Raw genomic sequence first — 25,645 nt, forward strand, 5'->3', positions numbered from 1 at the left:
CGGGCCACGGGAGGCCTCTAGCTCTTGTTCCCCAGCCACCTTCCATCTCACCTTTGCCTGGCCCCCTCGCCCTCAAACACCTTCTTTGCTTAAGTCGGCTCTGGTCTCCTTTAGGGCCCAACCCGGGCGCTCCTGTCTGCAGGAGACCCCTCCTGGGTGCCCCACCGAGGGGCCTCTGGCTTATCGCTGCCCTCTCCCCAGGGGAACGGGAGAAGTACGCGCCATTCCCAGAACCTCTGGCCCGGTGCCGGTTCCTAGCGCAGGGAAGCTCGCCAACCGGCCCCCCGGACAGCCCCGACTCCTTCCTGTTCCCAGTCCCTCACCCAGTTCCAGGTAGAGCCCCCAGCTGATGCCCGAGAGCAGGGCCAGGGTGATGAGGTCCCCCAGACTGGCGGCGATGGGCGTGGCCACGTTGTCGGGGTTGATCCCAATCTTCCTGGAGCCGATGATGACTCCGATCATAATCATACCTGGGGGCGGGAGAGGAGAGACTAAGGCCCGGACCGAAGGGCTAGGGGTGAGTTCTGGGGCCCAGGCCCGGGAGGCTCCTTACCCAGCACCAGGGAAGCGATGAAGGCTGTGGACACGCTGCTGGCGCACAGCAGAACGGCGTGGCTGATGCTGAAGTGACCGTCGGGGATCCAGCCGAAGATGACCGCCGCGATGGAGGCCAGGAAGCCCACTACAGTGGCCTGCACCTGCAGGTCGGGAGCACAGGTGAGTGCGTGCAGGAGAGAAGCAGCTTCTCGCGTCTGCCTGCACCTCTCAACGGACCTCCCAGGAGCCCCCTTTTACTTCTCACCACACTGTGCTATTTCTTTTCACCCTCGCTCAATCTCTAACCATCTGCCGCTCGAACTCCCCCCTTCAGAAGATTTAACCTCTCTTTTTGTTAAAGCTTTTTATTTTCAAACCATATGCATGGATAATTTTCAACACTGACCCTTACTAAACCTTGTGCTCCAAATTTCCTCCCACCCTCTCCCCTAGACGGCAAGTTATCCAATACATGCTAAGCATGGATTTAACTTTTCTTCATGACATTGAGGTAATTTTGACGTAAGCTCCTTCTTCATCCTTTCCTTTGGTTCCAGAAGTGCCCCCGGCAATCTGCCTCCTGCACCTGCTTTACTACAACTTCTCTCTCAAATGCCATTCTTGACCAATCTTCAACGCGGCTAATTTCTCGACCAGTGCCCAAGATACCATTCCTTCTTCCTTCCTTCCAGAAATCATTCCCTCAGTTGGCTCTATTGTGTGCTACAGGTGCACAGAATTCTTTCTTACTCTTCTTACTCTGGCTCTCTTCTTACCCCTATCTCATCATACCCTAACCTTCAGGTGCTCTGCCCAAGGGAATGTAATTTTTTTTAATTGTTGAAACCTCTCAAGAAATCTTGGGGTTTACCGTTTAATTTCTTTCTTAAGAACCATGCCTTAAATCCAAATTACTCTGACTCTTCTGGACTGGCCAAAAATAGATCCTAATGGGCCCTTATTGACTCCCAGGAAAAGTAAACAGTGATTGTTTCAGTTTTAGCCAGAAACCCTGAGGGTTTTCTCCTTCCAGAGAGGATTTATTTTTGGCTGGGTAAATCTTAATTCTTACCTATTCTTAATCACTAAATGGTTAGTTGCCTCAGTTTAAGATCAGTTAAAGACCTTAGTTTAAAAGGCCAAAGTCTCCCACAGCATCCAGGGCCATCTCTAGGTATCTTGGCCCAGATAGCTCTAGGGGAAAAAGTGAAGCTGGTGACTTTGCACTTAAATCTAATATATTTGCATGGTACCGCATGCATCACCTCCCTGATGTCATGGTCTTTTTTGGGGACAAAAGATAAATCCCAACGTCCTCCAAATGCAATTCCTTGCTTTTGTCATGGCTTAGCACAAGGCCCAATTTCTCCTGACATTCCCGAGTCCTCCAATTGCTAGAGTAGTACTTAACTAAGCAGTCTAAGGTAGCATTTATTCTTGTTAGACATACATACACATATATGTACAATGACGAATACATACATGTGTAGATAAAAAGGAAAGAGAACCATGCTATTGTGGACAGATGGTTCTAGGTCTGTCTCTGACACATACCATTTGGAGTACTCTGGGACAGTCATTGACTGCTCTCAGAAGCTTTCTAACACACCTGGGAATAACATGACTTCTTTATTTCAATATAGCAGATGTTCTTTGCAATTGTATGGATTTTTAAGAACGTGATTCTGAGAAGGGATCCATGGCACACACAAAAATGTTAAAATCCCCTCTAAGACTAGGTTGCTGAGAAATTGCCAACCTGCAGTCATAGAAGGATCTTCTTCATGTCAGAGTTCGATAATCCCAAGTCCAGGCCCTCTCTCTGAACTGAAATACGTGCACGCTGTCTCCTGAGAGAATGGAAGCTCATGGCACTTTTTGGTTACTGTTTTCCTGGCTCAATGACTTGGCACCTTGTAAGGGCCTAAGAAATGAGTGTCATCTTATAAACATGCCCAGGAACTGTCCACTGGTCTTTCCACCCTAAGCCAGGGAGCGGTCCATCTCTCCTCTTCCCTTCATTCTCTCAACCGCTTTACCAGCACAGGCTATTGCCACTCACCTGGCTTTTGCCGCAGCCTCCTAATTGGTCTTTGCCCATACTTCATAAGGCCATCGGAATAAATTCCTTATGCATAAATCTTTTCAGTTTCACTCCCCTTTTACTTCCCAAGGACTAAAGCTCGACTCCTTTGTGTGAGATTCAAGGTCTTCCAAGATGTGGTACATCCTTATCTTTCCAAATGTATTCTCACTGCTCTCTCTCTGTTCTAGACAAATGGGGTTGCACTGTGGACAAGAAAAAACCTCCATTTTCCTGACACTACTTGTGTTTGTGCCTGATGTTTTCTTCCTCCTTCTGGCCTGTTGTATTATTTCCTAGCCTTTAAAATTTAACTATTGCTTCCTCAAGAAAGTGTCCCCTTATCCCATATGCTGGTATCAATGGCCCATTCATAAAATTTTTTTTTCTTGGACTTTTTTTCCCCCCTGAGGCTGGGGTTAAGTGTCTTGCCCAGGGACGCACAGCCAGGAAGTGTTAAGTGTCTGAGATCAGATTTGAACTCGGGTCCTTCTGAATTCAGGACTGGTGCTCTATCCACTGCGCCACCTAGCTGCCCCTCTAATGGACTTAAAAAATTTTTTTTTCATTATAATTATTTATAATGATAACTTCCTGATGAGGCTGAAAATTTTTTGAGGGTAGGGAATGGATCTTTGCTGAACTCTGGTTGTCTCTCCATATTCATAGAAGGGCTAAACAGAAGGTGTTTAATAAAAGTTTAACAGACTGAATTAAATTAGTTCCTCATGAGGAGGAGATGTTCTTTTAAAAAAACAAACACACACAAAAAACAACTAGTTCCCTGCTGGCAACTAACCCAAAGCTCCTCCCTTAGCAGACGCCTAAGACATGGCACTGAATTGTAGTCTTCTATCTCCTCTATGAATTTGGGGGGTGACCTAGAGGATCAGGGGTGGGAAATGTCCAGCCCACGGAAGCTGTCTAAGTTTGGCGAAGTCATCTGCTAAGGCAACTGCAGCTGGTGTTGAGGTGAAAGCTAGGTATGACAACCTCCCACCGTGTGAACGCTCCAGGTTGGTAATTTTGTACGGCCCACAATGAAACGCTAAATATCCAAAGGGCCCTTCCTACCCCTGGCCTAGATGATCACCAAGGTTCTTTCGGTAGTCACTTAGGCCCTATGACTAACGGAGTCTCTCTCTTGGATGCAGCTGAGACCCTCGGAGGGGAAGCTGGGCAGGGTACTCAGGTGTGTGGCGTCCAGCCCCACGTCCACAAGGCTCTTGGCTTGGCAATGACACACAAGCAGAGGCTGTCTGAGCAGTCCCAGCCCCTCTCCTGCAGCTCCTTGTTATCAAACTGTCCTCCTGCCAGCAGCAGGGCCCTGGGGAACAGACGCCCCTGGGGAAAGGCTGCCATCCCTCAAGCTCTCCTGCTTTGGCTGTTTTCCTGAGTAACCTGGTTACCATCCAATGCTGTTTTGGGTGGAAGCCAAGTCAGCGAGGCAATGGAAGTCACTCCAGGATCCATGTCCTTCTCTAGAGACCCTCGATTATGTCCAGGTCCTCTTGTTCTGGGCCGAGGCACTCCCTCTCAAAGGGCCCAGCGTTTCCTCAGGGAGTGCTTCCCGGAGGGAAAAGGGGGGGGGTGTCCGTGTGCTGCTCTCCCTCCAGGCCTCCGCACACTCACCTGGATAAGGGCCATGTTTCCAGTGATCATCTTCCAAAGCTCCTTTGGCGTGTCCATGTGCCCGATGTTGGCCTGGCAGGGGAAAGGGCAGAGGTTCAGAGGGAGGCAAAGAACTGTCATCCAGGAGAAGGGGAGAGTCCCATTACAAGCTTCTGAGAGACCTTCCGGGTCTGTCAGAAACCCTTCAGTTCCAGGCCAAAGGGCACTGGGCAGAGGAGGGGAACCCACAGCTAGAACTTCTGTTGCCAGAGCTTGGTGACGGTGGGGGAGACACTCTTTAATCTTCAGTAAGAGAACCTGGGTTTGGAGAAGGCAAAACTGTGCAAAAAGGCTGGGCTTGAGCCCTTTTCCCCACCTACTTTCTACTAAATGACCTCAGGCAACTAACTTACTCTCTCTGAACCTCTATAAACGGGGGACAATCATACCCCAATGACCTATTTTACAGGGTTACAAGGAGGCCCAAATGAGATAACAGATCTCAAGAGCTTTAAAAGTCAACAAATATTCATTCAACACCTACAACGTACCAGGTGCTGCGCTATATTGGGAAATTATAATATCTATTATGTAATAAATGGCAAGCTATACAAATATAGTTATTATTTTCAATATGATTTTAGCAGAAAGTGTTTAGTGTCAAAGTTAATAACTGAACTACCTACTTCATAGGTTGCTATAAAGCCCAAATGAAAAAACAGGTCAAAATTTTTATTAATAGTTATTAAACAACCACAATGTGCCAAATACTGTGCTATAACGGCAAATTATAACACTTATTATCATCTAAAAGGTAAGCTACATAAATATAGGCTATTTTCAATATTGTAGCAGAAAGTGCTCATCTACCTACTTCACAGGATTCTAATAAGGTTCAAATGAGATAGTAGATTTAAAATGCTTTACAAGTGAGGACAACAGATATTTATTTTCCCTGAGGCTGGGGTTCAGTGACCAGGGTCACACAGCCAGGACGGGTGAAGTGTCTGAGATCAGATTTGAACTCGGGTCCTCCTGACTCCAGGGCTGGTGCTCTACTCCACTGCGCCCCCTAGCTGTCCCTAACAAGTATTTATTAAACACCTATAATATACCGGGTATACTGTATTAAGCTCTAGGTAATATGAGGGGTAAATTATATATAATATCTATTACATCACAAGATCAATGCAAACTATATAAACCAAAGTTATTATTTTCAATGCTATAGCTAAAGTGCCCTTGGGTCCTTAAGGTGAAGGCGTTTCCATTGTCCTCCTGCTCTGGAGATTCAGGGAGCCCAGAGGAGCTGACTCACCTTCCCTTGGGCTCTGGCCCAGTGCCCCCAGACTGGGTTGGGATGGCCTCCGTGTTTGCCTTTGAAGTCCCCCCCCAGCCCTTGATAAGAGAGGGGTAGGCATCCAGAGCCCAGCAGGAGGCGAGTTCCCACTGTCCTGGCAGAGTGCCCGATAAGGAGGAGTAACACTGGACCAGAAGCAGAGAGAGGCGGCTCCGGGCTAGATTTAAGATAGGTCAGCCTAGTCTCTCTCCTTTTTGTGCAAAGGGAACGTGGCCCTTTTGGTGATCCAGGAGGCAGTGCCAGTCCTTCCTGTCTCCCACCACCCTCATCAGAAACGTCAACAGTGCAGTTCTTGTCCTCTGAGCCCGTCCCAGGAGACAGAGAGCCCCTGGAACTCTCGTGCAGATTGAGTTGGGAGCCCCCTCCCCTCAGTTCATCCTTCTTCCTGTGTCTTAATAAACAGTCAGAAGAACTCATTCAGGGGAGGGGGAGGGAAGGAGAAGGGGGCTGGGAATGGGGCTGGACAGAACTGGCTCTCCTCCAGTCCCAGCTGCAGAGTGGGGCTGGAGATCAGAGGAGGCCCCCATCTGTGCAGGGCAGGAGGGGAGGGGAAGGAATCAGCACGGTGCCATCCAGGCAAAGCTGCACAAACAGTCATAAGGTGGCCCCAGAGAGGGGGGGAGGGGGAGAGACAGGAGCAGAACTGGACTGGGCTGTCTGAAGACAGGCCATGCTTGGGAGCAGGGATCTCCCCACAGGAAAGCCCTCCAACATCAAATCTCCTTCCACTGTGATGTTTCCCTTCCCTCTTCTTTCCCCGAGCAGCAGCCCAGACTGAAACAGCCACCCTCCAGTCTGGGACACTGTTCGGGGCCTTCCCGAAGCCTTGCCTGGAGTCAGGGCCGCCCTGGAGCGTCCTCACCCCCACCCTTGGTACTCACAGCTGTTGACAGTCTTGATGCCAGGGTCATCTCCAGGTTCCCCTTGAGCCCCAGGAGTGCAGGGACCAGGATAAAGACTTCAGTTACATCCTTGAAGACTTCCCAGTGCTGCGAGACGGGAAGAAGGTCCAGGTACAAGGGCAGAGCAAGAGGAGGAGGGGAGAAGTCAGCATGGCAGAGGACGCGTTCTCCCCACAATCCCAAGACCAGCCCCCAACCCGGCCAATGTTCCTTCTGACCTGTCTCCCGCCCACCTCCAACAAGCTTGCAGTAGGGCCAGCCTGTGCTCAATTCAACTCACATCAAGAGCCCACTTTGTATAAGCCAGCACGCTACAAAGGCAAAGAAGAAACCCCAGTCCTTGAGCACAAAGGAGATTTTCCTGGGTAGCTGAGCCACTGGACAAGTAAATACAAATGCCAAAGAAAAGCATCTGAAGTCACTGCAAGAGGAATTTGGCCCAGGGAGGCCGGGAAGGCGTCTGGGGAGACGTGTTCCAGTCACAACTCTTGGAATGGGCGCTCCATGAAGTGGCTCTAAGGGCATGAGGCAGCCCCAGGCGAGGGGGACCCTTGCCCAAAGTCAGGGGGCGAGAACTGCGGTTTGGCGCGTGGGGAACGGGGCAAGGGCAGGAGGGGAGAGACCGTGAAAGTTGCAGGTCGCTGTTTGGTGCAGGCCAGACTAGTTTTCCAAGACTTAGACCATGTCTTTCCTGCTTAGAGATCCTGAGTGACTCAACCTGCTGTGGCTGTGGGAGAAGAGAGTATCACTGGACTCAGCACAGCCTTCCACAATCTGGCCTTTCTGGCCTTAGTGGCACCTGGCTCTGGCCAAACCAGCCCATCAGGCCCTGTGTCCCAGCCTCACCTCCTACTTCCTGGGACCTTCTCAGTCACCTCCCAAGCTTGGTGTGCACGCCCGCTTCGCACCGTCTCTTACAATTTTTAACTTCAAGGCACCTCTCAAAGTAAATGTTTCCTCTGAGGGACTTTTCCTGCTCCCTTCTCACACCCAGCAGAAAGAACACTCCCTGAGGGCAAGGCTCTGGGTACCCAGGGCAAGTGCATCATAAATGTCTGTGGAATTTGTGAGGATCCCCCTCAGCCGCCAATTGCCCCTGCCCTGGCTTAACTTTAGTCCCATTTCTCTGCAGCCCTGTCCCTGAACATTATTGTTTCAGCTGTTCTGTTCTGGGCCCCTCGGATCTGGCGCTGAGCAGATTACAGGCTTTGTTTGGTTTCTTTCTACTCTGTGGCAGAAACACCCCTTCAGGACCAGCGGCCCTCCCTCCACCTGGCTCAGAATCAGGGGGAAGGCCTCAGACCACCAAGGATCACTCTTCAAAGGGCCTTCCTTTCCCTCCTTCCGCTCTCACTAAGAAAGGCAGCCTGGGATAGAGGAAAGAACAATGGGTTTGGGAATAAGGAATCCTGGGTTCATGGGATGAGGGGTTTGAAGGTCAACCCCCGCGCATTACAGGTGAGGACACAGTCCACAAGTGTCTTGGTCAAGGCTCCGGCCATTCCTGATGTTCTCTCAGGCTTACTGCATTCCCTTCTCTCTTGACATTCCTTATCCTCTCGCCTATTTCCCTGTGTATTTGAAATATGTGGGAGCTCAAGACTTCAGAGATGGAGCTGGCTAGCTGATTCAGGAAGCCACTAGAAGTTAGAGCCCTTGCACATTAAGCCAAAGCTACCCACTACCACAGAATGGTGCCCAGGGGAGAACAGCACTTTCCTTAATTAGTATTTCCACTGGCCAGGCCCTGGGGCGAGGGCTGGATTCTAAACTTCAGTTAGGCCACTAACCAGTCCTTTATCTTAACTGCCTCACCTATAAAAGGTGGAGGATTAAGATTAAACATCAATCTGGATCTCTCTTCTCAGTACGGTTCGGCTGACTTCCATATACCTCCTTTCCTCTCAGAGCCCTCTGAATTAAGGATGGGAGTCTGGATGCAAGAAGACTGAGGGAGTGGTGAGCGAAGCAGATCCCTTCCCCATTTTGAGGCACCCTCTTCCCCCATAGGAAAACATGACCAGGAACTTAAAAGATTAAAGGGGGATGGGACTAATTTCATTAGTGTTAGATCTCACTCATTTCCTGGTCACCCTTAACACAGGCATTCAGGGGAATGTGCACATACCCTAGCTTCCCATCCCCATTGCCCACTCTTACTGCATCCTAATTAGAACACCTTTCCCAAAGTGGAGAAACACGAGCCCCTCTTTAGCTAAAAGACCTATGTCAGAGAGAAAAAAAGGGCTAATCATGGTCTGCCTCAGTTGGAGAGGCTTCACCACCTGCCTAGGAGGAACTATTGCTCTTGGACACAATCAGTGCATACCATTGGTGTTCTAGTTTCCTGCCACCGGGCCTCTAGTTCCCCTCCTCCTACGGCTTCCAGAGTAGATAAGCCAGTTCTGGTGAGGGTGGGGGAGAAACACCTCCCATCATTCTTCCCCCTTCTATTCCGCCTCCCCCTCACGGGGAATGATGTCAGCCTTACTTTTCCACAGTGAACTCCTTCCTGACATTAGGAACTATCAATCAAAGGATCATAGGTGCAGAACAGGAAGGAAAAGAGGCCATCTGGTTGAGCTTTTCTATTTTACAGATAAAGAAATTGAGGCTCAGAGAATCTAAATAATCTGCTCGAGGTCACACGAGTTATAAGTGTTACTGATAAGATTCACACATGAGTCTTCTGTTCCTAAATCCAGCACTTTCCCATCATAATATGCTGCCTTTCTGGATTCAAAACTTTGCTTTAACCTAAACGCCTTTTCATTCTAAAAGATCTATTCCCCCTCCTTTAAGATAGTTTATTTCCAGTTCCGTCTCTACTGTCAAAGACATCCAAAGACAGATGGAACCTCCCCCCCTCTCCCCCCTTGCCCCTGCCTTAAATATCCTGCTGGGGGATATTTAAGGCTTATCAGGGGGTAGCAAGCCCAGGAGTAGGACCCAAATTCACTCAGAGGGAAATTTTTGCTCTAGCACTCAAGGCTCTTCAAACCCTGGTCCCAGCCAATCTTCTCAGCCTTAGATAAGGCTGAATGCTTTTATTTGGTTACCCTGTGCTCTAACCAATTTGCAGTTTCTTAAACAATTCTCTATTCTTTTCTACTTTCACACCTTTGCTTATATTAGTTCTTATTCCTTAAATGCTCTCACAGGTTTTCTTTTCTAACTGTTGAAACACTATGTTATTTTGCAAGGCCTCAGCACAAATCACACATTTATCAACCTTTTCTTAATCCTTTCAACCAGAAATAAGTTCTTCCTCCTTTGAACTGTCATGAGGGTGTACCAAAAAGAACCCTGTCCTTTGATTTGGGAAGACCTGTATTTGTATCACACATACTAGTGTGACTCTGAGTACATCACTTTTCCTTAATCTGCCTGTTTGTAAAACCGTAATAACAGCACATACCTACCTCCTAGTGTTGTTTTGAGGATGAAATGAGATGTTATGCATAAAGTACATTGCAAATTTTAAGTGTTTTAAAGTTAACTATTATTACAGGGGTGTTGTGAGACTCAATGTATGGATACAGCCTTGCCAATCTTAAAATGCTAAATTCATGTCAACTATTTTGTACCTCACATGCACATAAATTTGTTCACCTAAGAAGATGCCTTAACTCTACATTCACTATTATTTACATTGTATTTTACATATATTATATTCTCATTGGATTGTCCAAACAACCAGCAGCATAATACAGGCTACCCAATCCGTTTTAGTAAAGTTTTGGTCACATCGCTAACAAAGGCAGAATTGGACTTTGTTTCTCTTGACTCAATCTCTATTCTTTCACTAGACCATGCTGCTTTTTCAAATCAGTAACTCCCAGTGGTGAATATCCAACACTTAATACAGACTCAAGTTCAGACTTTTGGGTCAGAATAGACATGTTTCCTCGGTGTCCCGATTCCTTGGGAACAGTCTGGCCCCCCAAAGACAGAAATTCTTTCAGCCTCCGCCCAACAATGTACACCCCTCTGTTCCTCCTCCCACCCTAAGTATACATTTATCCTCCAGGTACCAATGTTCTTCCACTACTCCCAGCCTGGCAGTTCAGAAGGCAGTCAATCACCTGAGGCCAAAAAACTTTAGCTTCTAAGGGAAAAGGGAAGAAACAGGGAGCTTAGACTTAAGCTAGAAGTGGTGGGGCTCTAGAACTAAAGAATGAGCTGGAAAATTGCAAAAGCCAGATAGTGGCTTTTCTTTCCCCGGAGGTCTATTTCAGATCCACCCTGCCCAGCTAGGAAAAAATGGTTCAAATGCCAGCTGCTGCCCACGAATTGGAGCCAGGAAGCCAAGCCACCTCACCATGTCTTCCTGCTCTTTCTATAGATGGAAACGTGTAAGTTCTAGGAAGGCTTGCTCTGTTCCTGGAACATGGACACCCGTGTGCTGCCTCTGGCACAACTGAAGAGTCCTTTTCATCCATGTGGGTAATGTACACATTTCCCCATTCCTCTCTGACAACTTTCTAAGCCTTAAACCTTTGAGTCCTTCAGAGGTAGGGGAGGGAGGGACACTGAGTCTCTCTCTGGGAGAAAATTTTAATCAGCAGCTTCCCTCACTTCCCACACCCTCCCTTTCTTCCTTCCAGCCATAGTCTGTATTTCCCCACCACAACCCCTAAATATCTTTCTGACCCTCAGCTTTTCCAACGTCTGAACGTTCCACCGCTCTAGGAGGAGACGGCCCAAGAGCCAAGGAGAAAAAAAGCAGTTCCCTATCATTCATGGCAGGGGAAGGGAAGAGCTGGGGGGCAGCAGAGGTCCCAGGATTTCCACTCTAAGCTCGGATGATCAGATAGGGAGGGTGAGGAGTAATGAGCCCTCTACCCTCTTCCCTCAGGAGCTCACTCTCCGGCTCAGATCGGAGTGTTCTCTCCTCAGCCTGGAGTTCTCCACCCCCTGAGGAATTCTCTAGGAGCTGGGGTAAGGGGCCAGGCAGCACAAGCACAGCTTGAGTCCCACAGCTGAGGGGAGAAGGCAAGAGGTAAGCCCAAAACAAACAAAGCCCTTAACAGCAGGCTCGCCCCAAAGGGAGGAGGAGCGCAAGGGTGCAGCCAAATGAGACTGAGCCTCTGCTTTGGGGGGACAAAAGCCTCAGTAGAATTCCACTACCTGTGGGTCAGGGATGCTCCTTCCTGGATCCACCTTCTCAAGTTCTGTTACCATCTTTCACCTTTCTTTGGGGCGACAGTTGGACAGACATGTAGGCCACTCTCCCCTTCTCTCCATCAGAGCCAGGGAAATGGGGATTAACTTGAGGTAGCAGCATCCAGTGAAAAGAATGCTGCATTGGGAATTAGGGGACCTGGATTTGAATCCAGGTTGTCACCTGTTTTCCTGTGTGATGATAGACAAATTACTTAACCCTTTTTGTCTTCAATTTCCTTATCTGTAAAATGAGGAAGGTGGGAGGAATAAAGTGACCTTCAGATTCTTTAAAGTTCTCATTACTATGGTCCAATGGTCCTGCTAGAATGGGGACACTGGAGCTCTTTACTCTCCTCCACAGGATTCCACCAGTTTTAATTCATCTGGGTAGTCCTCATCAAGAGGCAGAGGAAGGATAGGAGGAGTAAGGAATTTTCTCTTCTCTCCTTTTCATCTTTTCCCATTTTGTAGAATATTGAACTTGGAAATCAAGATTTTGATCACAACCAACATTTAGTAGATAGGTGACTAAAAGAAAAATCAATTAACATCCCAGACGCTGCTAAATGGAAGACCTCTTCCCATTTTTCCATCTTACATGGCCTTTCTGTAGCATTTAGAATTGCTGACCCTGCTAAACTCTTCCCTTCTATATAATTTCTCCCTGGGTTTTTGTGATACTATCTCCCTTTCCTAACTTTCCTCCCACTCTACTGCTTCTTGGTCCACGTCCCCCCTCTTGAGTGTGGTTGAGCCCCAGGGATTGGTCACTGAGCAGTGGCCCTCTTTGATCATTATTCCCTCTCTTGGTGATCTCATCTGCTCCGATAGGGTTATCCCTCATCTCTATGACTTATAAATATACCCATCAAGTTCTCATTTCTCTCCTGAGAGCTAGCTCCATATCATCAACTGACTACTGATGACCTCTGACTGGATTCCCCAAGTCATTTCAGACTCAACATATCCAAAACCAAACTCATTATCTTTCCCCATGATTTTCCTCTTCCTAAATTCTATCTTTCTGAAAAGGTCACCAGGAGAAGGGATACGGAATAAGCATTTATATCAGTGTCTACTATATGTGAGTTATTGAACTATGGTTTTATTGTAGTTTTTAACAAATATTATCTCATCTGATTCCCACTACAAACCTGAGAAGCAGGTAGGATTATATCCTCATTTTTCAGCTGGGGAAACTGAGGCAAAGAGAATTCAGTGACCTACCCAGCGTTATACAGCTAGTAAGTGTCTGAAGCAATATTTGCACTCAGGTCTTCCTAACTTTAGTTCCAGCTCTAACTACTGTACTATCTGGTTGCCTTAAGGCAGGCTTCCTCCTGTCTCTATGCAAACTTCTATGTTCAGTGCCTAAGCCCTTTTCACATTCTGGATCCCATCCATCTTCTCTGGCTAATTTCACATTTTCTACCATTCACAAATTTCACCTCCCATCTCCCCCCACTCTGATCAAACTGACTTGACTGTTGTTCTCTATATAAGTACATGATATTAAATTTCTTATGTCCATGCCTTTGGACAGATTCTCATCTATGGTGGCAAGATACTCTTTCTGACCTCCTCACACATGATTTACACACAAGGCTTTAGTTGATAGGAATCCAATATAGAATTCTGAACCCATGATTGGTACAACAAAGGAAATATTTAAGAAAAATGTATTGGATTTCCCTTCTCTGTCAATCAGCATGTGATTATGTGTGCATGGACACACACATGTGTGTTCACAACTTGAGGAAGGGAGGACTTTATCTATGGAACAAGTTATATAATGCCAGACACAGTGGTTTGTTTGATTAGCTGAACTCAGTCGAAGAGAAAGCTCTGTTGGGTGGGTATTAACAGTTAAATTAAAAAAAAACAAAACAGTAACAACTCTTCAAAAATATCAATAAAATATTGACACACACACACACAAAAGGGTTATATTCTTTTCTCAATAGATCAGACTGGGGTGAAGAGAGAGAGTGCCTCCAGTTGGAGAGGTCAGCTGGAAGAGTAGTGAAATAATTGAAAAATAAGGTTAAAAGAACCAGGATTAAGATCATGGATGAAGATAGGAACTAGGCCTAATCTAATTTTTTTTATCTTCTCCCAAGTCTGGCACAAAAGACTGCTCTCAATGAGCACTTGGTAAATGCTGACAGAGAACTTCAGAGGAAGAAACTGGTAGTATGTTACCTCCCCCTCCCCTAGTTATCATACGTATACCCCCATGTACCCGTTGTTTCTAGAGGGCAGGGACCCTCATTTTTCTTTGGGAACCCACCCTAGCCTTTTGCTTAATTGAAATCAATCAGACTCATTCTTATGTAAAATAGGCTAACTATCCACAAGTCCTTATCTATATAAGGATGCCATAAAGTTTAAATGAGATAAAGCCTTTCAATAAATGAGATCAAGACATTTTGCAAGCCTCAAACACATACAAAAGATAAATATATATACCCATCACATCTCCTGGGGGCTGCCAGGACCAAAGATCATCACCAAATGATCAGTCTACCGTGACAGAACTCCAGACTAAGTCAGGCTGGACCATAGGAGCATGACAGAACCTGCCAGAGCTTGTAGCCTTTGGCAGTGGAGGGTGGTTATTCCCATAATAAGTAAAGTACCAGAGTGGGACTTGATCGAGGCCCAGAAGAGGCAGGCATGGGTCAACTGTGATGTGTATCTTCAGAGATTAGAATGCCCATATAGGCTACTTCCTTTCTTCCTACAAACACATTCACATTTCCCCCATCCCACAGTTCCATCTCTTCTGCTCTCCATCCCTGCTTACATCTTTCTTCCCTTTTGTTGCTAAACTTGTAGGTCATCTACTATATATGTCTCCACTTTTTCTTTCTTATTTTCTTAACTTCTGGCAGTCTAACTTTCAACCTCTTCAACTGAAAACTGCTCTCTCAAAATCAATCCTCATCCTTCTTGACCTTTCTGCAGTGTCTGATGGTCAATCCCCTTCTCTTTAGTTTTCTTGACACTGCTCTATCCTGATTCTCTTCCTATTCTGATTACGTCTCCCTTCCTGGAACTTCACCCAGGTCATACCCACTAGTCATGGCTATTTCTCAAAGTTTTGTTTTTGGGGAAACCTTTTCTTCTCTCTGGTTATTTTTCATTTGGTGATCTTGTAAAGCTTCCCATGGAGTTAATTATAATCTCTATGATTACATAATGATTCCCAAATCCACTTGTCTATTTCTGACTTGTTTCTTATCCTACAGATTCAGATCTCCAACTGCCTGTTGTATACCTGGGACTGAATGATCCAGAGATATCAGAAACTCACTGTCTTAACAGAGCTCATTATCAGTCTAATGAGATAAAATCTGTAAGTGCTTAGCTGGTATCTAGCACAGAATAGGTGCTTAATAAATGCTAGTTCAATTTCCTTTTCTTTTTCTAGTCCTCCCTCTTCAAACTATCCCTTTTTTTCTAACTTTCCTTTTCCTGAGGAGTGCATCATATCCTTCCAGTTACTCAGATTAGCAACCTAGATGATATCTTCAGCTTTTCAATCTTTTTCGCCCATCATAGCCAATCTGATATTTTAAAATCCCCCCTTAATATTTGTGATATCTTAATATTCTCCCCTTTTCTTCTCCAATACTACTACCATTCTGGTTCAAGCCTTCATCACCTCGTGCTTGGACTAATACAAGTCTCCTGGTTAGTTTCCTTGCTTCAAGGAGGTTCTGGTTCATGTCCACTGTCCACTCAGCTGTTAAACTGATCTTCCTAAAATGCAGGTCTGACCATGACACCTCTCTATTCAATAAACTCTAGTGGTTTCTCTATCACTTCCTGGATCAAGTATAAAATCCTCAATTTACCATTCAATACACTGCTCCTCCTTCCTTTCTAGGCTTCTTACACCTTACTTCCTAACCATGTATTCTGGGTTTAATGACTCTGACTTCCTTGTTGTCTTTTGAACGTGACATTCCATTTCCCATCTTATGCATTTTCAGTGGTTGTGCCCTATGCCTGGAATTTTCTCCTTTCTCTTCTCCCTCTGGGCTTCCTCCTAGTCCCAGATGGAGAACCATCTTCTATAAAAACCTTCCCCCATTCTCTCCTAATACTAGTTAGTGCTTTGTCTCTGTTGATGATCTCCTGTCTATTCTGTAATAATAATAAAAATAATAATAATAGTTGACATTTATAAAACTTTTTAGATTTGCAAAGCGTTTTATAATTTTTTTCTAATTTTATCCTCACAATTATTCTGAGAGGAGGTACTGTTTTTATCTTATATAGAAGGCAACTGAGGTTGAGAGATTAGTGACTTGCCTAGAATCACACAGATATTAAGTTTCAGAGCAAGGATTTGAATTCAAGTATAATTTAAGGCCCAATGCTCTAACAACCAAACCACCTAACTGCTTGTAATGTATGTATGGGTGTATATATTTATATATCTCCATATAGATATATACAGGAGACAATATGCAAGCAACTATGTACAAATTATATACCAACATGCAACAACTATGTAGCAATATGTACACGACTATATAACTGAAATGCCTATTTTAAATGAAATTTATGCTTTATTTAAGCTATAAAATAAACATATAGTATGTCATATATGTCTTATGTAGTATATCTTACTTATATACCTAATTTTAAGATTATGGATCATTTATAAGCTTACATGTGTATTTGCATTATTTGTTATATATGTGAGGGTGTTTATCTCTCTTATTTGTATCTACTTGTTTGTTTCATTAGACTGGGAGCACTTTAAGAAGACGGCTGATTTTTATTTTTGCTTTCTTTGTATCCCCAGGGTTTAGAACAGAGCTTGGTACAAAGCTGGTGCTTAATAAATGCTTGCCTGCTGACTAACAGGTACTGATGAGAGATCACAGCTCCTGAACAGTAGCTGCAGCAGCAGTAGGACCACCTTGGCCGGCAGGAGAGGAGAACTAATGTCTGGCGGGGTCATTTCCAGGGGGAACTGTAGCCAGGCAGTGTTTACAGGATCCAAGGTTTCTCACAGAACACCTCCCCTGCTTCCTGCCCACCCCCAGGATTCAGTCAGCCTTGGCTCCTCAGCACCAAGGAGGCTCAGGGCACATAGCTCCCTTGTTTGTTCCTTCCCTTTCTGACAGCCAGCCTTCAGGCCTTATCCTTATCTCACTCCAGCTGCTAGACTGGAGCAGCTGAGTGAAGAGGGTGACAGATAAGAGGGAATTACAAGTACCCCCTTGGCGGGAGTACAGGCAACCCGTTCAGTAGCTGGGAAGTTCAAGCTATGGAAAGCTTGGTTTCCCAGGGGCAAATCCACCTTTCCCCATCTTCCATCACACCTACCAAATACTCAGGGGCTGCTCTAGACTAGTACCCGCTTGTGCAAAGCCCCCAGGGGTGCTATGTCTAATTGTCTAGCTCCCCCAGCCCTGGCCCAGAAAAAATTCTTCCATTCTCCAATTTCTCAAACCAGGAGAAATAAAGAGGAAGGCTAGTTCTGTTTTAGAAGGAAGGGAGGACAAAGAAGAGAGACCCAAATCAAGAATAAGATTTTTTTTTTATTCTGCCCTCGTCAGACTATATTTGAAGATACTGTCTTTAGTTTGGGGTGTAACAGTTTTAAAAGGATATTGAAAATTAACTGGAGAGCAGTCAGAAAAGTCTTGAGTAATGTCATAAAAGGAATGGCTGGAGGCATTGGGAATGTTTAGCCTAGAGAGGAGGAGGCTTCAGGAAAACAGGAAGACACAAAGTTTTTTAAGCATCTGGAAGGCTTCCTATGGAAAAGACATTCAATTTGTCAGTTTGGGTCCGGTGGTAATGGGTGTTTGCTACAAGAGACAGATTTGGGCTTGATGTGTCGGGAAAACATTTGTAACAATGAGAGTTCTCCAAAAGGGAATCAGTGACCTCCAGAGAGAGAAAGCATTCCTCCTTCCAAGCAGAGGCTGGCCAGTGGTAACATGGTATGTTACTATGAGGACTCACTGGGGGTAGGAGGAAGGATCCTACTAGACCGGCCACTGAGGTCCCTTCCACCTCTCTCTGTGATTCCAAAATCCTTAGAAATCTGTCACAGTCCCCATGGCCCCAAATGAAGTCATAGCATCCCTTGTCTTCCACATGTTCCTACCTTCCCCTTTATCACACATCACCAAGTCTTTCTTGTGACAGTTGTGACTATCTGGCTAAGTCAGCTTAGCTCCCCATGTAGAGGTGGGTAGAAGGCAGCAGGGACAATGAAGCCTCCATCCTGAGGTGGTTTATTCTCTTTGGTTAAAAAGTTTTTTTTTTTTTTCCCCCTGAACCACCTTCATCCACAGAAAATACATGAAGTTATCAAAGTAGAGAAAATTACACTTTTACAGATATTCTTTCATTCTCTAGCAGGGCTAATACCCCTCACTTCCTACCTCTCCACAGTTCAATTATCTTATTCTCATGGGTTCTGAAGTATATGGCAGAGTTAAACCAGAGGCCTCTTCTAGCTTTAGAATCCTCTGAATTTGGGGGGATTGCAAAAAGGAAGACAGAAAATGCTTTGAAAATCCCACACCACAATATTTAGGTGGCTCTATTCTCCTAAATTCAAAGAATTGATGGTAACTCTTGCTCTGAGAATGCCAAAAGTTTCATCAGCTTCATGCTTCAAACCAATGGTGTCAAATTCAAATAGATATGGGGGCCATTAAATCATACAGAAGGATCCCTGCCACTCACATACTGACTTAGAAAGCCACATATCCACATTATGCTTCACAGCATTTTTATTTATTCTAATAAGTGTTTCCCAATTATGTTTTACTCTGATTAGGGCCATAAAGAAGAATACTGTGGGTTTCTCTGAAGAGAAGACAAGTTGGGGCAGGCCTCAAATTAGGGCCGAGAACTGGATGGCCATTCTTGTAAAGTCCTAGGGACATGGTACAAAGGAAACATCAACAGATACCCTACCTACAGAATGCCCACCTAAAGGAGGTTGTGGGGCTAGTGATAGATAACTAGCAAACTGCAATAGGATAAAATATAATCATGGAGAAAGCATGTGGACCAGTGGTGATCAGACTCTCGGGACTTCACAAACCAGTGCCATTGCTTCTTTCTCTGTCCTTGGATCTCTGCAGCTTAGGACAGGGCCTGGCCCAATGCAGGGCAGGGAGCATAACTGCTCTAGGTGAAACCCACTGCTCAGTTCTCCTACCTTCAAAAAGTTGGCTTTCCCTTTCCGGTAACAAATCCCAGGATGGTGGGGGTGGGGAGAACACATGGCTTCTTTGTAAACACCCAGCTATGGAGCAGCAGCTGCAGAGTTCCTTATGAAGGGCACGAGTCAAGGTGGTAGGGGGTGGGCAGTGGGCATGCTGGCTGGATTTAGCCAGAACTATCTGGAACTGTCGGCTCCATGGTCCCAATGGTCCCAGTGGGGTATGAGCCAAAGGAGATGCCAGTGGGCATTGCTTGAGGGACGAGCAATGTCCCCGGGGCAAGTAGGAACCAGTTTTTTATTTCCCATGTCCTCTATGGGACTAAGGGGGCAAAGAGGATGCCCTCTATTTGCTGCAGATCAACTCAATCTAATGATGTTCAGTATTCCCAGAATCCCTTCCTCTGGGATTTGCAAACAGATATTTCATGATCAAAATCATACAGATTGAGAACTCCCTAAAGGTAGAAACCATGCCTGCCCCAATAGGCTGGCAGTTTTTCCAGAGTGGGGACTATGTCTCTCCCTCCATCAGCCCAAGAGGTTTTGGGGGAGGGCTGATATCTCCACTAGGAGACTCTAAGCTTCCAGGAACACAGCCTGGATTCCTTCCTTTGTACCTTCTTATAGTACAGGAGCTCAGCACACAGCAGGAACTTGATATGTGCTGTTGATTAACTTAGATCTTAGTTCCTTCAAGCTCAGAATATATCCTACCCTTTGAGGACACCCGTAGTACAGTCTCCCTGACACGTCCTGTACCACATTACTGTGACATACACTGAAAAAGTTCCAAGCTTGTTCAGGCTTTCTACAATGAAACGGATACTAGATTTAGGCAGAGATCTGGTGTCTGAATCACTGCTCTACCCCTTTCCTTACCCAGAACAAAATTACTTACTCTCTCTGGGTCTGAGTTTCTTCATCTAGAAAACGAGGGACCTGTACTGGATAGTTCCTAAAGACCTTTTCTGTTCTAAATCTGTGACTCCAGTTCCCACCCCAATGACAAGTCACGGAACCAAGGCAAGTATAAGAGTCACTTCTCTTGACATTTGTTGTCTTAGTGCTACTCAGGTCTGGCCATCTTTTGTTTTCATATGCTTCAAAATAATAAGTGCTGATAATTGTCCTATCACAATGAATACCCCAGCCCATATTGCATAATATTAAATAGGCTGTGCCTAGATGACAGGCAGGTAAGAAAGAATTTCAGGACCCTTCCTAGGCACTTCAAACAAAGTCTCCTCCCCACCTTGTCAGCTGGCCAAATCCCTGCCCAGCAAGGAGGGCTTAAGACTGAGCTCTCTGCTGAGACCCCCTGAAGGCCCAGATGAATGGATAAGAAGGTTGGTAGAATAGGCCAAACATAACCAGCCAAGTTGGGGCCTGTACAGGGATCCCCTGAGGGGTAGCAACAGCCCCTCAACTTCTTTCCACACCAGGGCACTAGCCCATAGCCTCTGCAGGCTAGGCAATTATTACTCTCACCCTGGTTCCACACAGCCACCTCCCTTCCCAGAGTCTTCTCAAGAAAATGATTTGGAGCCAAGAATGGGTTTGAGAGTGAAGAATCCCGTCCAAGGGGGAAACAATCTTTCTGGGAAGACGCTGCTTCTGGGTGTGAATGCCCTGCCATGAAAGCTGGAAGGCAAACTAGAATGGCCAGCTTTTCCCCTAAAAGCACGAGGTAAACCAGTCCCTGTATTCCCCAACATGCCTACCTGTACAATGTCCAGCACCATCCCTGCAGCAACGGTCCCAAAGCCAGCCAGGAGAAATGGGAAAAGCACCTGCAGCCCAATGGAGAAGGAGGTCTCCTTGAGGGGAGAGGCCGGCTCGGGGCCACGGTCGGTGCTGACATCGTCACTCTCATTGCTCTGGCTCCCATTCTCTAGAAGGGCGTCCTCCTCTCGAACCCCTTTGGCGTTGGCCCGTGACTCAATCACAACCACCTCTACTCCTGCCCCATCTGGACCCAGGAACTCTGTGGTGCTAGCTAGTGGCTCCCGTCCAGGGAGATCTGCTGGGCAGGGCACCTCGGGAGGGCCAGTCCCATTCAGCTGGTGGACGTCTTTTGGCTCTGGCTTGGAGGACATGACAGGGGAGAGTGGGGATTTCTCTCTCTCTCTCTCTCTCTTTCTCTCTCCCTTTTAACTCCGGAGAGACCTCAGTCTCAGGGAGAGCCCAGGCTCATTGGCCGTCTCCCACAGTTCTTTGCTCCCGCCAGATGCTGTTAAGATTGTTCCACCAACAGGCAGCCCCATCAAGCACTGAGGCCACAATCGGGAAGGAAAACAAGGAACACACCCCACTGGACTGAGCAGCCAACCACTAGGGGTGTGAATGCCTTATTTCCAAACTGGAAGAGAGATCTAGTCCCCTCCTTGCCCGGGGGTGGGGGACAACCACTGTTCCTTATCTCCTTTGGTTCTCAGCAGGTGCACTTCCCCCACATCACTTGATTCACCAGAACTAGCCACACATCGGCACCAGGAGAACCTAACCAGATTGGAGGCTGCCCTGCAAGGGAATCCCAGCAGATATTCTTTTAGGAAAGCAGCTTGGATGGCAGTCTTTTAAAACACAGGCTCAGCCTGGGACCCGGCTCCTCCAATCTCTTCTTGCTGATGGCCTGTTCAGATCTCTGAAGTTGTTGAAGTTATACCGTCCCCGGGCAGGATCACAGCTTCCCCCTGGCTCTGCTCTGTCTTCTGGCTGTCCCCTTACTTTCGCAGGAAGACTTTGCACCTTTCCAAATCTCTGATTATTATTTAAAGTCACAGGAACCTATGCTGAACACCTTAAGGGGGAAGAAGAGGGGAAAAAAAAACATTCATGGGAATTTTCTCTCCAAAGGAGGTTCAGTGGCTAGGTTATTTCCCTCCCTCTGGTTGTTTAAGTACCCTAACTCTGCACTTCTTCTGAACAGAAATTTGGGGATGCACCCTTTTCACCTCCCCAAAGAGTAGCTAAGGGGGCCTGCTGGGCTCCGGGCCCTGACCTGGGGAGCTGAAGTCTTTGGCTGTGTGGACAGCTCAGAATCCTCTGAACTGCCTTCTATGCAACCAAGCAGAGGTGGGCTGGAGCAAATCCACACAGCCCCTCACTGTTTGCTGGTACTAGAAATCTTTACTCTCAAATGTTTTGCGCACCCAATACCATGGCTGCCCAAGGGTGGGAAGGGGCAGCCGCTTCCCCCACCCACATGGCAGTGAGATAACTTGGCTTCCATGAGACATTTAAGACAAAAGGACAGGAAGACTTCAGTAACGGAGGGCACTGTGCTCCCCTCAGGAGTTCCAAAGGGACTCCGGGCCCCTCCAGGACCCTGGCCACAGACATAGCAAAGGTCAGAGGAGGCCATGAGAGAAAGGGCAAGGCTGTCAGCGGCAAAGCCAGGCGGCAGGCTCTGTGAACAGGTCCGATGCCCACTCTTGTCCTTGAGAATCCACAGAGTTGCAAAAAGTACAACCCTCTCTCCAGCGTGAGATTCTCTGTAGTGCGGATTCTCGCCCGGACCCCCCACTTTTTTTATTTTGTAGCATCTAAGAGAAGCAGCTCCAGGGGGTCCATGCTGATTACTGGAAACTGATCAAGCTCAGAGAAATGTACACAAAACCCACACGCGTGCACAAGCGGAGCGCCTCTGTAACTCCTGGGCTATCTGGTCTTAGGAGAGGGCTCCAGCAAAGCTAGCTCCAGAAGAGCGCCAAGTCTGGTGTGCGTGGGGGTGTGAGGCAGTTCTAATAGTCCCTAACAACCCCAAACAGAAGCACCGCCGAGTTTGGGGGGGACGGATGGAGCAACCTCGGACCAGCGGCTCACGGCGCTGCCTTCCGGCCCAGGGGAGAAGAGGGGCCTGACATGGGGGCAAGGATGCGGACCCCCGCTCGGGGCCCAGAGCTAAGAAGGGAGGAAGCGAACAGTGAAGCCCTCCTTCCTCACTTAAACTCGCCAGCGAGCTGGATACATTGTTGCAGATCGCCCTCCCGCCCCAGACCCAGACTTTACAGTTGCTATCTGCCCCCCACCCTCGGCCCTGGAAGAAGAGGATGGGCACCTGGGGCTGGCGGTCTCGGGGGGGTGCAGGGTACCCCCTCTTCTCATCACTCCTCCTCCTTCGTGGTCGTTGTCCTCCGCGGGCCCCCCGCGCCCCCCACCCGCCCGCCAAGGCGAGTGTCCAGCCACGGCGCCGGGCTCGCTACATCTCGCCCCCGCGTTACACGGAGGCCGCCGCTCCGCTTCCACGCCGGGGAGGTGGAGCAGGCAGGATATACCTCCCCGAGCCGGGCGTGGGGGGATGGGGGACCCAGGCTGGAAGGCTGGGAGAGGGGGGGCTGAGCTCGCTGGCCCCCAATAGCAGCTCCACCCGCAGTCCCGGCCCAGACTGGTTGGCTGCCGGTGGCAAACGTGATCTAGGGCGGCCCGGCCTCCCCACCCCACCAAAAATAGAAAACGGACGGACAGTTGTAACAGCCAACCCGAGGCCGGGGAGGGGGCGGGGCGGAGGGCAGCCCCGCCCCTCCCCTAGCTTTTGTGCTTTATGAGACGCGGCCCGGGAGGAGGGACCGGAGCTGCGGGAGGCGGAGAGGGGAAATCGGGACTTGGTGGCGGTGCCCGCTGGGGTCCCCTCGCCCCATCTTCCCGTTCGCGCCCCAGGCCTTCCAGAAAATCAGTGGCCCGGCCCCGGCCCTCGCGTCCTACTGGCGTGCGAGTTCGGCTGCTCCGGGCCCAGCTCGGCCCTTCCCTAGTCCGTCTGCGTACGCTGCTAGAGGCGGCCCAGAGCCGTCCGAACGGAGCCCTCGGAGCCAGCCCGGGAGGAGAGGCGCGGTTCTGGCCGCCGCCCCCGTTCCCCACCGCCCCGGAGCCAGGGAAGATACCTGGTCCTCTGCCATCCTCGTCCTCTGCCCCGCTGCGCCGTCCCCTTGTCTCCGGCGAGTGGCTCGGGGCGGGCTTGCGCCGCCTTAATAAAGCCCCGGGCTGGGAGCAGAAGGCATGGCAGCAGGAATGGAGTGGAAGGCCAGGTCAAACTCGTGGCCCGGGTCCCGGACGCTGCACCTGAGCGGGAAGGGGGAGGGGCGGGGACGGGCAGGGACGCCCGTCTGTCTGCACCGGGCTGGCTCTCTACTGGTCTTGGCGGGGGTGCTCCTGCCAGGGATAAATTTTATATCACTTTCCCTGACGCACCTTTTTAGTAGCATCGTGATCCCGGGGGGCCTCTCGGTTTTCCGTGCTCCAATCCCTTCTCTTCCGCCCACACCCCCAAACCCACCACTGCCCCTTCTGCTTTAGGATGTTTTTGGCCCACCCTTATCCCCCCCAGCTTCCACCGCTGGCTTTCTCTATTTTCCTCAATGGAACTTCTGGTGGGCACTTCCTTCCTCCCTTTTTCCCTTTACTCCTGGGAAGTGGCTCTGGGAGGGCTACAGCCATGACGTCACTAGCGCTGTGGGGCCAGGGCCTAGCTTGTGTGCATGGGCGCACAGCGAGAGAAGCAGTTCGGACCTGGTAAACGCTGCTGGACGAGGCTGGAGAGGATTGAGCACCTGTGGAAATACCCACGGGAACAAGAACCATAAAATAGCGTAAACGCAGGCTCAAGGTTTGCAAAGCACTTTTCCCATATCTCACTATATCATACAAACAAATGGCACACCCCGGGATTTCAGCACAACGACCCCCAGTGTCACCTGTAGCTCCCAAGCACTGTGGATGGAAATGGCAGTAACCCAGCAGAGATGCGCGGACGGGAGATACTATCCCCATATTTCCACTCCCAAACCAGTTACAATCCCAGTAAGGTATGAGTGGAAAAACAAAATAAATGTTTTTATAAAGTTTTGTAAGACCTGAATGCAAATCCTGCTTGTGTCACTAGATACCCATTAGTGCAAATCACTCCTCAAAACCTCATTACTTACCTGTAAAATGGGAATAATAAACTGTGCACTACTGACTCATAGTGAAGTAATCACTTTCTAAACATTTGAAGCACTATATAAACTTAATTATCTTTTACCTATTTAGAGGTGCTGAGCTAGTAGTTTCTTCCCATTGTTATCTCTGGGGACAAAGGCAGTAATCTTTTCTGGAGGAAGATTGAGCACATTAAATCTCTGACCCACTGAGACTCCCCTGGAATCAGATACTAAGAAGAGTGGATGGGACCTTTCTTGTTAGCCCATTCAGTCATGACTTCAGAAAGAAGTTTTCCCCTTCCAATCTCCCACCCTCCACTTTTCAGAAATAACTTTACTTCAGAGAGTAATAGCAAAAGTGTGTGTGTGTGTGTGTGTGTGTGTGTGTGTGTGTGTGTGTGTGTGTGTGTGTGTGTGTATTCTTTGGGTATCACTGATAAAATCTGAAGAATCTGGGAATGCCAGTGTGGAACATGGGCTATGGAATCCTCAAAGGGGACAGCACTCTCCAAGCTCAGCTAGACCGGCTGTAAGAGGTCTCCTTAGTTACTAGTGCCTTTCCTTCAAAGATTACCTTTCAGCTACTCTGTATATATATATATATATATATATATATATATATATATATATATATATATATATATCTTTTATATTCCTTATTTCCATGTTGCTTTCCCCTATTGGATAGTGAGTTCCTTAAAGCAGGGTCTGGGGGTTTTCCTTTTGGAGGGTTTTTTTTTTTCCTTTCTAAAATTTTCAGTACTTAACAAGTGACTGACATATGGTAAGCACTTGACTGCTATGACCTTGATTCTAAATACATACTAAAAGATCTAAACCAGAAAATAATTTCTCCTA

At 47.7% G+C, this 25,645-nt stretch overlaps 1 protein-coding gene across 1 annotated transcript in view; it reads right to left on the reverse strand.

Moving 5' to 3' along the window:
• Window positions 1-23,157, reverse strand: part of SLC41A1 (solute carrier family 41 member 1) — a 35,508-nt gene extending 12,351 nt beyond the window's left edge. Inside the window, exons 1-6 of the mRNA XM_074308972.1 lie at window positions 22,930-23,157; window positions 20,591-21,669; window positions 6,473-6,580; window positions 4,253-4,324; window positions 554-698; window positions 324-470 (exon numbers count right to left, since the gene is read on the reverse strand). Coding sequence (XP_074165073.1) covers window positions 324-470; window positions 554-698; window positions 4,253-4,324; window positions 6,473-6,580; window positions 20,591-20,965 — 847 coding nt within the window. The 5' untranslated portion in view covers window positions 20,966-21,669; window positions 22,930-23,157. The remainder of the gene's footprint in view (window positions 1-323; window positions 471-553; window positions 699-4,252; window positions 4,325-6,472; window positions 6,581-20,590; window positions 21,670-22,929) is intronic.
• Window positions 23,158-25,645: the final 2,488 nt, after the last annotated feature.

This window comes from Sminthopsis crassicaudata, chromosome 4 (assembly GCF_048593235.1).
Source record: "Sminthopsis crassicaudata isolate SCR6 chromosome 4, ASM4859323v1, whole genome shotgun sequence".
NCBI classification, from domain to species: Eukaryota; Metazoa; Chordata; class Mammalia; order Dasyuromorphia; family Dasyuridae; genus Sminthopsis; species Sminthopsis crassicaudata.